Genomic DNA, 15,221 nt, shown 5'->3' with positions numbered 1-15,221 from the left:
TGTAATTGGACAATAATGGGGGAGTGGTGTCTAGGAACAGAGGGGTTTGGGTGTCTTAGACTTAGGGGTCCACCTGGGAGGCTGGCAGAGGAAATGACACATTGGACTCAGTAGGGTAAGTGGCTAAAAGGAGGAGAAGAGGGACTGTTGGTGAGTCTGGGGTCAAGTGAATGGGAGGAGCAAAAGAAATAGAAGATCCCACTTCGGCTAAAAGATCCCAGTAAGGGGATGGGACAAGTTGGAACCACCGTAAATAAACGAGTGTGAGGAATACCCTTGGAAATGCAGTTGAGTGGCGGGGTCTGGTGAAGTAGGTAAGGCTGTCCCCCTTATCCTGACAACAGGGAGATGAGAAGGAGAGTGTGGGTCCCTAAAACTCCCTCAGTCTCAGTAGGTAGCCCCAGAGTCCAGGAAGAAGGAGATGGCTGTGATGACTACCCAGGTCTCCCTATCAGAGATAACAATGGTCAGGTCAAGGGAGCCTGGGTCGCTTCAGTGATCCATGGCTGCTGCAGGCCACAGAAATATGAAGTAGGAATTCAGCTGACTATGACAAACCTAATACCTGGAAGAAGCCAAGGGCCTTTCTAGAGGATACAGCCAAGGCTTAAGGAGTCTTGGTGATATTGACTTTTGAATATTAGCTGTTTCCTGCTGTAAATTTCTTGTGTGCTATTGTAGCTTTCCCATTTGATTCTAAGAACTTCTAACAGTGTGATTGCTCATTCGTTGGGCACATTTTTTTTCTCTGTACAGTTAAGGTATTTGGATAACTTCCCCCAACTGTGTGACAAGTCACACAGGCAAGACTTCTTATCAGGCTTTTATCTCCCCTTTTAGCATTAAAACCAGACATCTCCTTTAGCAAATATCCAGGGCCAAGGCCATCTCTGGACAAAAGCATTTTATCTGAGATACCTCTCAAACATCCAAGGACAAATTACAGATAGATAAGCATCCAGACCACCTGCTAGTCTCCTGAATTAAGGTAAATAGCCATATGGAGACAACCACCAAGGCCAGGTGGATGTTAGGTACAAAGCCTTGTTTCTTGTGCAAATTAAGCTTAAATCCTCCTTTCTCCCATAGCCCAAGTGGTATCTCTAGACTTCCCCTTTAACATTTAACTCAGAACAAAAGGGCTTATCTTGTGGGCCCCAAGAATATATCATAGAGATTCAGCTGTGTATTAAAGCTGAACTTTGACGGGTCAAGGGTCTGTCAAAAGGCAAAGCCATTTATTATGAATATTTGGTGTGACCCAGCCTTTAATATTTCAGCTGTCTTCTGCTATGAAATCCTGTGTGCCCAGACCTACTGGTAAACAGTTCAGCTCCCCAGACCTGCTGAACTACTAAGTTACTAACTGCCCTGCTGAGTTTAGGAGACAAGCTGGCTGGAGACAAGTAGCTTTGTTTCCTGTGCTAATGAAGTTCAGACCATCCCATTGCCTCCAGGAGGCCTAGTGATTCTCCAGAGCACTTGACTGAGAACAAAAGAGGTTTTTACATATCAAGGTGAGAGATAAAACAACAGTCCTGAGGAGGCAGGGAATGAGGTGCCCTGGGAAAGAAAAGGCAGGTATTTTCTGTAGACAGGGACAGAACAGCATGGCGAGAGAGAAGAGGAAGACAGAGGTTCTGTAGAGGGTAAGCAGATCTCAGGTAGAGTTTTCTGAGTGCCAGGAGTAGAGAGTAGCAGAGATGGAGAAAGAGGATACAGAGGACGAAGATGAGGTTGAAAGCATAGGAGTTGTTAGCTGGACTATGAGCTGGGGAGCTGGACAGAACTGCAGTTATGGAGACAGGACTTCATTCCAGAGAAATAAAGCAGACGAATATAGAGCTAGCTTGTTATGTCTAGAGTTATTCCTGCCTTGAATGCCTGGTGGAACTATAGCTGAATTGATAGAATTTTGTCTTAGAGGACTAAAGTTAATAGATATAAGAACATAGTGTATGTAGATTTTTTTCCCCTAATATCCCACGCCAGACATAGCAAAGCCCCCTTGGACACTGGGGAACCAATAGGCTTATGCACACCAGGTACATCAAGCTGTGACACAGGCTGCCTAGCAACGCCCCCCCCCCCCCCCGCCCTGCCAGAAAATGGCGCAACTGAGATTAGACTGAGACAGATATGGCTCCAAAGGGGCAAAAGGGCAGTTTTATTTTACCCATGACTTAGTGATATGAAAGTCCTAACATTTTACCCAACCACTTCTAAGGATATAGTTTGAGCACATGAATTTCCCTTTTTGATTTATTAACTGATTTTAGCCCTTAGTTGACCCCACCTCCTTTAACCACTCCCCCTTTGGGTTGCAAATAAAGCTGACAATCACTGCTCTTTGTGTGGATCTTATGACCCAGAAAACCTCGCATTGCACTGTCAAAGTATTACTGTTTGTAAATGCATATATACTGGTACCTCTACAGCATGGGACCATTTTGACTTAGAAGAATAAAGTGAATGGACTAAAGAGCTTGCTGTACTTAGATTCATTGAACAACCCTCAGACCAATTTTTGCCTCTGGTAGTGACTCTTTTGGAACCCTGGGAAAAGACTATAAGGGGCTGGATTCTGATAGTGTTTGTTACATGGCCATGCCTAAAATTTGGCTATAGGGTGGTCTGTGTCTGATTTCCCCATGCCACAAGGGGCACGTGGGCAGTCAACAGCCCAGTGTTCCTCTTGGTGGCACCTTGGACATGGCCCAGGTGGCCTGTGGGGATTAGGGCAAGCCCAGGCCAAGTGACCCCCTGGCCACATTTGAATCAGGGACCCAGTGGTCCTTGAGCCCCAGAGGGCAAGGGAGCCCCAGCAGTTGCTGAAGCTGGTTGGATGGCCTTGGCCATCATTTAGTATTTATGCTTATGGGCTTTTTCACCTCTCCCATGTTACACCTTAAAGGTCAGTGTGGTGAGAAGCCTCTCCCCAGTCACTGAAGCTTGGCCCTAATGTCAGGGAACCTCTGGGAAAAGAAATAAGTCATAAGTAGTTGTCTGTCATCTGGATTTTCAGGGTCTAAATTGGTGTACTGTAAGAGGGCCTTTGTGATGCATTCTAGGAACTGAGATGGATTTTCCTATTTGTCCTGGATGATTTCTTGGAGTTTTTCATAGTTAACTGGCTTAAGGGCAGCCTTATGGAGACTGGCCAGGAGGCAGGTTGTAAACTGATATCTAGCTAGAATGCTCTCTGGGGCATTACAGTCCCATGGTGGGGGGTCTTGGTTGGGGAATGCCGCGGCTCTGACCAGGTATGCTGCATTAGTTTGGTGCATTTCATCTGCATGTGCTCTAGCCTTCTCTCAAACTTGCCTGTGCTCCTCGGGAAGTAGGTTATTAGATAGGATCATATATATATACCACAGAAGGTAAGACTGTACACTTGGGTAATAAACTGGAATTCTTTAATGAAAGAGGTAGAGTTAGACGTATGAGACCCCAGCTTTTTCCTCTATTTGAGAGAGTTCACTTCATGAGAAGTGGACATGTACCTTAGCCAGTCCGTCCACACTGGCAACATCTTGCTGGATTGGGTTGGGTAGAGAGGGATGGATGGGGTCTCATAGCAGAGCAAGAGTGAGTAACAGGGGGAGTGAAAGTGGGTGTCAGTCAGACGGTTAGAATGGTTAGAATGGAGAGGAGGAAGGGGCTGGAGGAGCTGAAGGAGGAGCACTTACATGCTGAGGTCAGAAGAGTGGGCGTTCACTGGCAGAGTCCAGAGAGGTGGAGGGTTCCTCACTTCAGACTGCATAGCTAGGAGGATGTGAGGGGGTGAACGGAAGAACAAAGAGAAGGCTTGAACATAGGGTACCTCCTTCCATTTCCCCAGCCACGGCAGACGTTGGAAAGGTCCCGTATAATGCTGGGATCCTAGCTGCTAGTAGGCAGCCATTTTGATTGGTTATCTAAGGGAATTTGGTCCAGATCTGACTGCAAAGGCGGATAAGTCGAGTGCTAAGTGTAGAAGTTTGAGGTTTTCTAAAAGACATCCCAGAGGGGAGGTTGGACTTGTGGTATTAGGTGCAGTTCCCATGAGTGAGGCAGAAAAACAAGATTCACAGGCCTGGAGTGTCCAGTGTCCCCGAAATGCAGGGAGGATAGGATCGAGAAGGCACAGGCTGCCCAGTGAGTCTGCACACCAAGGGCGGGCCCGCGGACTGAGCAGACACAAGCTGCCCCGTATGCTGTCACAGGAGCAGGGGCTAGGAGGCTCTGGCCCAGAGAGCCGTGTGGTTCCTTGATATCAGAGTTTGCTGCGGGGGCTGAGAGGTGAGAAACCATGGTCGAGAGATGAGGCTTCACTCATGGGAAATGGCCAGGGCTGACTGTCAGCAAATGGCATCAATCATGGCCTTGAAGGCCGTGATTGGGGGTTGTCCCTCCTCCAAGTACACCAGAGGGGTGCCAGATGCTCAGCAATCACTCTCCAGGTCCAGGGAAGCATTTACTGGGAGAAGGGGAACTCAACAAACGTGTTGGTGTTGGATGGAGGGGCCCAGCTATCAGCTAATTGGAAAGGTGAGGCTGTCACAGGTGGATTGGGTTCCAGGGTCCCTGCATGCCTCATACTGCTGGTGGGCAGAAGGAACTGCCAGGAAGGCCTGCCGAGTCACAGGGCACCAATAGCATACAACAAAAGTCATGTAGGGGGCTTATTGGAGGGGAGGGGAAGGAAGAGGGCACAAAAGTCTGCTTCTGGGAGAAATGGCAGAGAGAAGAGACAAGGTGGGAGGCGGGCATTGCCCACCTTATTTATTTGTTTATCTATCTATCTATCTATCTATTTATTTATTTAAGCCTGGTGTGATCAGACGCCTGGGAATTGAACCCGGGTCCTCTGGAACATCAGTCAGTGCTCTCCTTTCTAGGGCCTGCCTTTTATAAGGGGATATAGAGCATGCACACAGGGACTATATAGTGATATAGGTCCCTGAGCTGACCAGTGTACCTGCCTTAGTACTGAGGAGTGCATGCGCACAGGAGGTTCTCAGTGGCTACAGCCGAGGACCCTGGGGGCAGGCCGGCATAATGCCTGAATGATAACGGAACCCTCTTTTGAAACATGTGGCATTGCAGCATAATTGTCAGATTGTCTCCTACATCTGCCATTTTATCTCTTTGAGGCAAAAGTGTGTTGTTTATTTTAGTTTTCCAATGCTTAGCATATCTCTTAGCATAAAATAATTAGTTAATATTTATTAATAAACATAAAAGTAATGCTGTAACCCAGGCTGGGATTTGTGAAGAAGCTTGAGTTCTCTCTTTGACTGATCTATTTCTAGTATTTTTCAGACGGTAACATCCTCATCAGGGTGGGGAGGAGCAAAGAGAGGAAGGACAACCTGCAGCTCTTTAACAGTTTATCCAAATTCTGGAGGAAGGGAAAGGGTGTTCAGGGGTCCTTTGGCCTCAACCGGGAGCATAATCTTCTGAGTTTCCACTCTCCCAGCATAGCACTCAGTGGGGGAGGCGCGTCCCTGCAGGCCACGAGAGGGACTGCCAGGAAGGAGTCTGTGTGCTGGTGGAGCATAGCAACCCGACCCTGCGCCCTCACATCTGCATGCCCGGCTGTCACACTGCTAGCCAGGCTGTAGCAGACTTGAAAGCTCCTGAGGGTTGACCCTTCCTTTTTAGTCAGCAGCTTGTAAAACCAGGAGCAGGAACTGTAGAGCTTTGGTTTTTGCTCACAAAAATGAGAGCTGAGTTTTATCTGCATTTTCTGGTGGAGAAATGGCATCCTAAACTGCCAGGAAGATTATAAGGTTATCATCTAGTGGGAGGATTTTTTGGTAAAACAACAGATATGATATTGTCCTCTCCCTCAAGAGTTAGTCTAGGGGCCTGCCAATCATCTGGATGAGAAGATGTTTCAGAAACTTTAAGACATTGTATAAAGCGTGCCTTAAAGCATAGATTGGAACAATGGTCTTCTGGTACGGGCCGCAGGAATGTATTATCAGAAATTAGCTGGTTATGGCAAAGCTACTACCTGAAGGGATCATGAATTCCTTCAAAGGAAGCCAGATTCCAAGGAGTTTTTGGTGTTATTTGGCTTGTTATATATGAGCTGTCTTCTGTTATGAATCACGTGAACTTTCCAAATTGATTTTTTTCCTAAGAATTGCTAACAGTGTGGACTGATCCCTATTAGTACATATATGTTCGAGGTATTTGGAGAACAACCTCAGGAAAGACTTCCCTCAGGCCCATCCATTTCTTCTCCTTTTAGAGCTGGAATCAGATATCTCCCTTAGCCACTTTCAAGGACTAACAGAAATAACACTCCAGGCCACCACATGCTAGTCTCCAGATTTAAGGTAAATTCCATAAGGAGATATCGCCTAGGTCAGGTGGACGTTAAGTAATAGCTTTGCATAATTTAGCTTGGACCCTCCTTTCTTACAGCTTTACTAACTTTATAGACACATAGCTTCTTACCTAACCACTTCTAGGAATGTAGATTGAGCACATAAGTTCCCTTTTTGATATACTAACTGATATTAGCTCTCAGCTGACCTCCTTCCTTAACCACTCCATTTCCAGGTTTTAAAAGAAAGCCTGACAATCACTGCCTAGGAAACTCTTACCTGCCCTTATGACCTTGCAGGAATTCAGGCCTGGTGACCTGCTGGAGGGGAGGACTGTGATTGTTTGGGTATATGACTGTAAAGCTAGAGACTGAAGGGGGAATTAAAGCAAGTGGACTAAAGAGCTGAGATTCTATTTCCTGAAAATAGTCCTCGACGTTCCTGGTTCTCTCTCCTGAGCCCCTGGGAAGTATAGTATTAAGGCTGGTCCTCTAATATTATACAAGAGTCTTCATGTCTACTGTCCACTCTCACCCCTTGAGAATGATTTCCTCCACAATTATCTCTCTGTCCACTGTTCAGTCTCACCTCTTGAGAGCTTTTCACTTCTTGATGGTCTCTCAGGCCCTTATTCACTCTCGTCCTTTGTTTTCTCCACAGTGGCCTCTCTGTCCACTTCCACATCTTGAGAACAGCCCACTTCCCCTTGGAATAAACTGACTTCTACTCTACACCATGGGTCTCACTTGAATTCTTTTGCATGGATCACAATGACTAGGAGGCTGAGGGAGGACAGAGCGAGATTATAGTAACATTTTCACTTCCAGCATTCTGGACAGAGCGCTAAGGCTCAGAGGGGGCTTGAGAAATATACTACAGGGTCAGTTTGTCCAAAACACCACATGCTCTTCAAAGCTGACCTCCAGTGGAAAAGAGTTGATTAAAAACCAAACATTCAGAGCCAAATTCACCCCAAGTTTAGGTAGAAGAATCCATGTCATCATATGAGACAATGGTTGTCTGGTTATCAGCAGGTGCCTACCCAGGTCACCAAGAAGGTAAAGACAGCTTTGGGGCATTAGTTAGTCCAGATCTGTCTTGGACAGATTTCTTTTGGTTATAGCAAGGGCCCTTTAGGGACAAGAGGGTAGAGGAGATGATGTTGAATCCATGATGAGCTGATGCAAGGACACATTTTTGGCAGGTGAAGCCCTTAGCTCCTCACAGTAAACACCTTAGGTTGTTGGCTGGGTTGAGCCAGTGAGATGGGTGCACCTTGAGTAGCGTCCCATACCTGTCGTTTCTTGGCAGTGCTTGGCTGGGTAGGTTAGCCTCTTTGGGGGAAGATGACGCTAACCCCCAGGAGGACAGACCTGAGACCATTCAGTTAGGCCTGCTGTAGGCTAGACTGGTGTATCCACCAAGAAAAAGAATTCTGGCAGAATGCAAGCCACACTAAATGAAGATTTCCTTTGTTTATCTTTTATGTAACCTACCTATATCTGATTCATGATAAGCTATACAACAAATCTGCATTGAGTGCCTCTGTGTATCACATGTTGTAGAAGTACGTAGATACAACCAGGCACAAAACAGAATCCTTGGAAATCATTACTTATATAAATAAGCTGTAAACAGTTACTTCCCCTTTCCTCTTAGTGGCACATTTGCTATTGACAAGAAACCAAGATGTGTGAAAGCTGTCAGTTCTCAGGTGAAAGGCGTTGCTAAGTACATGGGTATAGTGCTTATACATGCTGCGACTTCCCCCGGAAGCAAGGACGGTTAAGAGGATGAGGTCACGGATCAACTCTGTTCCCTGATTTAGTTCTCAGCAACCCACGTGAATAAGCTAGGCATTGTTTTGTTTTGTTTGAGACAGTCTATCAGTGTAGTCTAGACTACTCTAGAACTCATTACAAAGTCTGTGTTGGCCTCAAATTAGACAACGCTCCTGCTGGGGAGTGCTAGGATTGCAGGCAGGGCCTCCGCCCCGGCTGGGTTTGTTTTTTAAATAGTTCTACCTACACAGGCAGGGTTGGAGCCTTGGCCTGAAGATCTCCTTAACGCTCAAACAGTGAGTTCTGCTCTCTCACGTCATTCATCACCTGAGTATTTTCCTTGTCTAGTTTGCTCAAGACTTTGTCCTTAGAAGCTCAATGTGGACAGGCTTTGAGCTGGTCTGGGCACAATAGCCGTGTCCTGTGGGATAAGGGTTGCCTTGGAAAGGATTGGCCTTTCCAACGGAAAGCTTTATGCTCTTCTCCTGTACTCAGTTTTTATTGACGTGGAAGTTAAGACTGGAAACAAAAGCCAGACCGATTTTCCTCCCAGAAAACTCATTATCATGTTAAAAAAAAAAAAAAAAGTTCAAGCTGCTCCGTGGGAAATGTTATTTTTCAAATGTTCTGTTTCTGAAGTGGCAGCGTGATTACTTTTCTACAGCATTGCTAGTAGAACTCATAATCTCCCCAGGAAGAGCGTTGTGGGGATTTTCTTCTTGGAAGAAACAGCAGATTTGCTGCTCCCCAAAGATGTACTTGACTTAAGCACAATTCAAAATAACTAAAAACATAACACAGCGACGAATGAAAATTTGGCAATTTAGTTAAAATAAATGGTCTTATCTAGAACACAATGGGAGTATAAAAGAGAATTGCAAAAATAATAACTCTGGAACTTGGGTGGATTTTTACAACTTTCCAAGTTTGGTCTCCTCTAAATGGGCAATATGAAAGGAAGTGGAGAGAAGAAAGCGAAGGGGAAGTGAAAGACAAGTTCTCATTAGAAAGAAATACGATAGCATGGAGAAAGCAGACCCGGCTTCAGAGGTTCCAGGAAACAGTTCCATCCTTTGCGACTTAGGCAGACCTCTACGCCCTGCCCTGTGCTGCATGGAGGATGTGCCACAGCGACAAACCTGTCTCTGCAGCAGCTCCTAGAAGGGACTTTCGCAGGAGCAGGACAGTGGTCTGGGGCGCGGCGGGGGCGGGCGCAGGTAGCCCTTGTCCCGCTCCTCCCTCCGGGCGTGGTGATAGTGGGGGTGGGGCCAGCGGTGGCGGTGGAGCGCCTGGTGGTCCCCAGCCCCCTCGTTGATCTCGGCTTCTCCCTCCCTCCCGCAGCACACAACTCCGAGGCGCCTCCGGAGCCGCCGCCAGAGCCCACAGTCGCCAGCCTGGAAGAAGAGGTAGACGAAAGGGTTGAGGGCGCTGTTGGCCACCTCCACGACGCGCATCGCCACCACTAGGCCCTCTCCCTCCCAGTCACCCGCGGGCCCCGACGACCAGGCGGCTGCCAAGCGGGCGGCGAAATAGGGTAGCTCGCAGCCCACGAAGAGCAGTGCCAGCGACAGGCTCATTTTCAGGCTCTGCACCTTGGCGCGGGGCAGTGCACTGGGGGCTCGGGCCGGACTGGCTGACCAGGGTGCCCCAGCCACCGGAGCCTGAGACCCGCGCTGCCACCACACACACAACAGGTGGCCGCAAGAGACACCCATGATAGCGACCGGAGCCGCGAAGCCCACGATAGCTTCGTAGACAGCGTAGATCTGCAGGTGCCAGCGCGGCAGGGGCGCGAAGATGCCCCCGCAGCGATGCTCCCCCGGCCAGGCGCTGGCAGCCGGAGGTGGAGGAGCGCCCCAGCGCACCACGAAGGTCGGCGGCAGTGCCAGCAGCAGCGCCAGCAGCCAGCCCAGGGCAGCCAGGGCGCGCGCGGGCAGCTGCGGGCCCTGCGGACGGCGCACGGCGAGCTGGCGCTCGAGGGCGATGAGCGCCACCAGGTGGGCGGAGGCGCCCCGCCCCGATGCCTGCAGTAGCTGCGAGAAGCGGCACGCCAGGTCTCCCAGAGCCGGACGCGGGTCGCCTAGCAGCTCCCAAGCCAGCTGCGACAAAGCGGTGCCACCGCACGCGTACAGGTCGGCGGCTGCCAGCTGCACCAGCAGGAAATCCATCTTGCGACGCTTGGGACCCGGCCAGGGCCGGCTGCTGCCGCCGCACAAGCGGCATAGCACCGTGATGTTGCCCGCCACCGCGGCCACCAGGATGATTCCCATGAAGACCAGGTGGATCGGGTGGCTGGGTGGCCCGCGTGGCGGCGGCTGTGGCCCCGGGACAGAGGTCGCCTGCCCCGAAGTCAGGTTGAGACTCCAGCTCGGCAGGATGGATAAGGAGAGGTTGGGCGCGGGAGGCAGAGCGGTGGGGCTGAAGGGATCCTCCATCCTTAGTCCGGAGGAAGGAGAGGAACCTCTGAGGGCGGTACTTGCTTGAAATGCCAAAGTGGAGGCGAGGTGAGGTGGCACAGGCCGCACCGCCGGGTCTCTGTGACTTCTCAAAGTTAGTTGAAAAAAGCACACGCATCCGGGGCGAGATGGATTCGGGTGGATTTGTGCTTAGTTGTTTTTATAGGTTGTCCTCGTCATTTGTCACTCAAATGTGGGTTGTACATTCGAGAACACACATGATCCCTATTCTCCACCTTCTCAACATTTCGCCCCCTCCTCCAATCCCAGCAAAGCTTCTTCTAATCCATGACCCACCCCCACTCCCCACCCCCGCCCCGCGGGATTGGTGGACCACAGGGCTCTGGAAACCTTGCCCTGTAACGTACAGCCAGACAGAAAGTTGTGTATATGATCTCTGCAAAGACTAATTAATATTAACCCAGAAGCAACACCTAAGATAGTAAGCTTCTGACTGAGATTGTACGCTCCCCACCAATAAATGTCGTAATCGCTAACAGGAAAAAAAAATACAAATACTATTTTTGATTAAAAAACAAAGAAAACCATTTTGTACTGCCACAGGTCCTCACTAGTCAGAGAAACTCAGCAGGGTTCCCCATTTCCCCCACTCCCTATCCCGCTGGGCGCCAGCGCGGAGTGCACGCTAGGCACGCAGTCTACCAGAGCTAGCCGGGCTGCTAACAGCACTAGCTTCTTGAGCGGAGTCACCAGGTGACTCTGACAGGGTCGTATCTTTCTTTGCCTGCAGTGAGAATGGCTTAACTGGAGAGAATCGAGGGCCACACTGTTGCCTGGCAATTAGGAACCGCAGAGGTTTGCAGACGCTTTCCAGTACTCTCGTTACTAGAAGCAGGGATAACAGCTGTTCTCCTCTAGGGGTGTACAGCTCGTTTGTTAGTCTGAAGAGGACTCTAATAGGGTTTTGTACAAATGGTGGTTCCTGTATTGAGTCCCCCAGTATTTCCACCAGCGAGGGATGTGTCAAGGCTCCTCTGTCTCTTGATTCTGCTTTCCAGCAGATGGGAGGTTGCTAGGAGGGACTACGCCTCCAATAAGCCTAGAGAAAAGGTGACTAAGAAAATGATACGGCGGCCAATTTTTAAAAAAGAAATCCAGCTCACAGGAAATGGCTTAGATTTAATGCGCCACTTTTAGCCCTGCTTCACAAACACATTTCAGTTTTCCCACTGGAAGCATTGTTGGGTCTTTTGTGCACCCATCTCATTAATCATGGTGAAAGCAGGCTTTCTTGTACTTCCTGGTCTTGGGCCAGGGAGGTGTGGGTGTCTGCTGCTTCCCAGGCTGAAGTAATGTTTGCAACCTGCAGATGCAGGAGTTAGGAGGGCTTGGTAGGATGCATATCATCCTGCCAGTTGCTGTAGGGATCTCACTTCCTCAAGTCTATCACTTGACTGGAGACGCTTGTCATTGTCATACACCCTGCGCCTCATGCTGGAATAGACATCTGGCAGGTATCAGTAACTATGTGTTCAGCGGATGAATTAGTGATTATATACTGCATGTCAGATAACTTGGAGCAAAGTGCTGGTCTTGACTATAAATCTACTTCGTAAGATGCCTTTTCCATTGGTACCAGTTTCATCTGGAGGAGCCCCAGTCAGACCTGAGGGTGTGTGGATGGTGACATCTTTGCAGGAACATTGAAGGAAGAAGTACAGTGACAAGAGTGGAGAATTTCAGTCCTGATTGATCTTCATGTCCAAGGCATGGTCCAGTCTTTTCTTCTGAACAGCCAACGACTCTCTTACAAATTCGAGTTCAATATTTCCCAATGTAATTCTACTGTTTGTGGGACTGTTCTCAGAAATTACAAAGCAAAATCTACCACTGAAAAGTACATTCCACAGAACTTTAGAAAGACTTGATAATATTGATTAAAATAAACAACAGTTGTTTTCCAGTCGAAAACAGTGGCCACAGCTGCTCAGGCTGTGTCATGGAGTACCCAGGGGACAAGCTGACTCTGACCTTCTCCCCTGTATCTGTGTTCCTCTTTTTTGACATTACCTACTATCTGACGGTACTGAACAGCGGCTAGGGTACTAGTTCATGCATGGCATCCATTTGGTCATTTGGGGGGGACAGGAAGTGCTGGAAATTGGACCTAGGGCCTCATATGTGAAAAGGGGTGGCAGCAACATGGAATAATTCCGTCCAACTGTTGAGTGCTATGCTCCATTGCTTTGGTGGAGGAATTTTATCCTGTACACTACTTACAGAACCTCCATTGAGGTTTTTACAGACCATACTATTTTACTGGCATCTTTAATCTGGTATATTCTATTTTTTGCCCATCTGACCTGGTTTCCCAGGGCTATTAGTTTCTACCTGTTTGACTCCTGGCTGTAGAATCAAAGACGTGATCAGAACTTGGAAAAAGTAGGTGGGAGCACACATGCTCACAGCTGTCACAGAAGTGGCTAGATAGTTATGAAAGCTTTTGGATGGGCCCATGGTGCTGGTGGTGCTGTTGTCCCAACTCATGAACAGTTGCTAAAAGGTGACTGGAAACCAGACTGATGAAGGGCTGGAGATGTCCTTCCCGTCTAAGGTAACCTTGCCGGGTCAGTCTCTTTACAATCCAGCAGACCAAGCATAATGTCAGTTCCTTCACACCATCTTTCTCTTGACTATAAAGGTAACCATGGTTACTGCCATGACTCTTGCTCCCTTTGAAGGTACCTTGAGTCGGATGCTGTTTGGCTGGCAGCAGCAGTTTTCATCAAGTGTAAAGAAAAGTGAACAAAAACCGCTTTCCAGTGGCATGTCAACTTCTGAGCCTGCCAGAGGCTCCAAGTGATGCTAAGACGCCCATCAGGAACTTGTGAATCTGGGGCCAGCCTGGACTACATAGTGAGTTCCAGGTCAGCAAGAGCTATATAGTGAGGTCCTGTCTCAATGAAGAAAAAAGAAAAAAAGGGAAGGCTCAACGTTATTCTAGTTCAGCATAGAATTACTGTCGATTCCTCTCAGATTCTGACATTAGATAATTGTCTTGATTCTAAAGTTGTTTTTTTTTTTTTTTTAAAGTTTTGTGCTGATTCCATTTTGAACTAAATTGTCCTAAAAATTCAATAGTGCCTGAATGGGTAAAGGTGTTTACCATCAAGCCTGGTGACCTGAGTTTCATCTTTGGGGACCTTTGTGGTCAGAGAACTGACTCCACACAGGTTGTCCTCTGATCTCCACATGCTGCGTGCGCGCGCGCGCACACACACACACACACACACACACTCACATACTCGCTGTTGTTGTTTTGGGGCTCTTTTTGGGGGGCCCACCACCAAGCTCCCAAATAAATCATACACGGAGGCTTATTCTTAATTATGAATGCCCGGCCTTAGCTTTACTTAACTTATTCCGTCTATCTTTTCCCTCCAGGCTCTTCCTGTTCTCTTACTTCTGTAAACCTTACTCTTACTCCTTGGCTTGCTGTGTAGCTGGGTGGCTGGCCCCTGAAGTCCCTCTCTTTCTCTGGCTTCTAAATCTCTCCTAGATTTCTCCTTCTATTTATACTCCCTGCCTGCCAGTCCCACCTACCCTTTCTCCTGCCTTGCTATTGGCCATCCAGTTCTTTTTTTTTTTTTTTGGTTTTTCGAGACAGGGTTTCTCTGCGTAGCTTTGCGCCTTTCCTGGGACTCACTTGGTAGCCCAAGCCAGCCTCGAACTCACAGAGATCTGCCTGGCTCTGCCTCCCGAGTGCTGGAATTAAAGGTGTGCGTCACAACCGCTTGGCTTTATTTTATTTTATTTATTTATTTATTTTTTCATCCAGTTCTTTATTAGGCCATCAGGTGTTTTCAACAGGCACAGTTAACACAGCTTCCTAGAGTTAAACAAATGCAACATAAACAAAACTAACACACCTTAAAATAATATTCTACAACAGTTCATAAATAAAATAAAAATATTAAAATTAGCCCTTTAATTGTAAGGGCTAGAGAGATGGCTTAGTAGTTAAGAGCACTGGCTACCTACTCTTCCAGAGGACCCAAGTTCAATTCCTAGCATTAATATGGCAGCTCACAACTGTAACTCCGGTTCCAGGGGATCTAAGGCTGACTTCTGTCCAAGGACACCAGGGATACAAGCAAGCAAAACACCATATGCATAAAATTATGCCTAATTATTATGGTCCATGTTTAATAATCCTAATGCTTAAATCACTGTGGGAACTTGTTAATTCTTTTCTTCTTCTTCTTCTTCTTCTTCTTCTTCTTCTTCTTCTTCTTCTTCTTCTTCTTCTTTTCTTCTCTCTCTTCTCTCTCTCTCTCTCTCTCTCTCTCTCTCTCTCTTTCTCTCTCTCTCTCGACAGGGTTTCCCTATGTAGTGCTGACTGTCCTGGAACTACCTCTATAGAGCAGGACGGCCTCAAAGTTGGAGATGTGCCTGAGTTTGCCTACTAAATGCTGGGATCAAAGGTGTACACCACCATACACAGCTGCTTGGCAAATTTTTAATGCTGTCTTGAAGGGTCTGAGTGAATGAGGTGAATTGCACTTACAGGGAGGAGCTTAGGTCTCTAAGCCATTCATTGTTCTATTGTTTTCATGTAGTTAGTACACACACACACACATGAGCTAGTAGATGCTTTTTTGTCTTTTTTTTTTTTTTTTTTTTTTTGGTTTTCCGAGACAGGG

At 47.7% G+C, this 15,221-nt stretch overlaps 1 protein-coding gene and 1 pseudogene across 1 annotated transcript; one reads left to right on the top strand and one right to left on the bottom strand.

Moving 5' to 3' along the window:
* Positions 1–8,377: 8,377 nt before the first annotated feature.
* On the bottom strand, positions 8,378–10,859 carry Gpr150 (G protein-coupled receptor 150). The gene has a single exon (XM_028894002.2). The coding sequence runs from the start codon at positions 10,534–10,536 to the stop codon at positions 9,259–9,261; it is 1,278 nt and encodes a 425-aa protein (XP_028749835.1). The 5' UTR covers positions 10,537–10,859; the 3' UTR covers positions 8,378–9,258.
* Positions 10,860–12,517: 1,658 nt separating this feature from the next.
* Positions 12,518–13,570, top strand: LOC114709980 (annotated as a pseudogene).
* The last annotated feature ends 1,651 nt before the right edge of the window (positions 13,571–15,221 follow it).

The sequence above is a fragment of the Peromyscus leucopus genome, chromosome 15 (assembly GCF_004664715.2).
Source record: "Peromyscus leucopus breed LL Stock chromosome 15, UCI_PerLeu_2.1, whole genome shotgun sequence".
In the NCBI taxonomy this organism is placed as follows: domain Eukaryota; kingdom Metazoa; phylum Chordata; class Mammalia; order Rodentia; family Cricetidae; genus Peromyscus; species Peromyscus leucopus.
The sequence above is the reverse complement of the archived record's forward strand: the minus strand, read 5'-3'. Positions and strand labels throughout refer to the sequence as shown.

Coding starts and splice junctions, on each gene's coding strand:
- Gpr150 (XM_028894002.2), bottom strand. CDS start 10,536: ATGGAGGATCCCTTCAGCCCCACCGCTCTGCCTCCCGCGCCCAACCTC.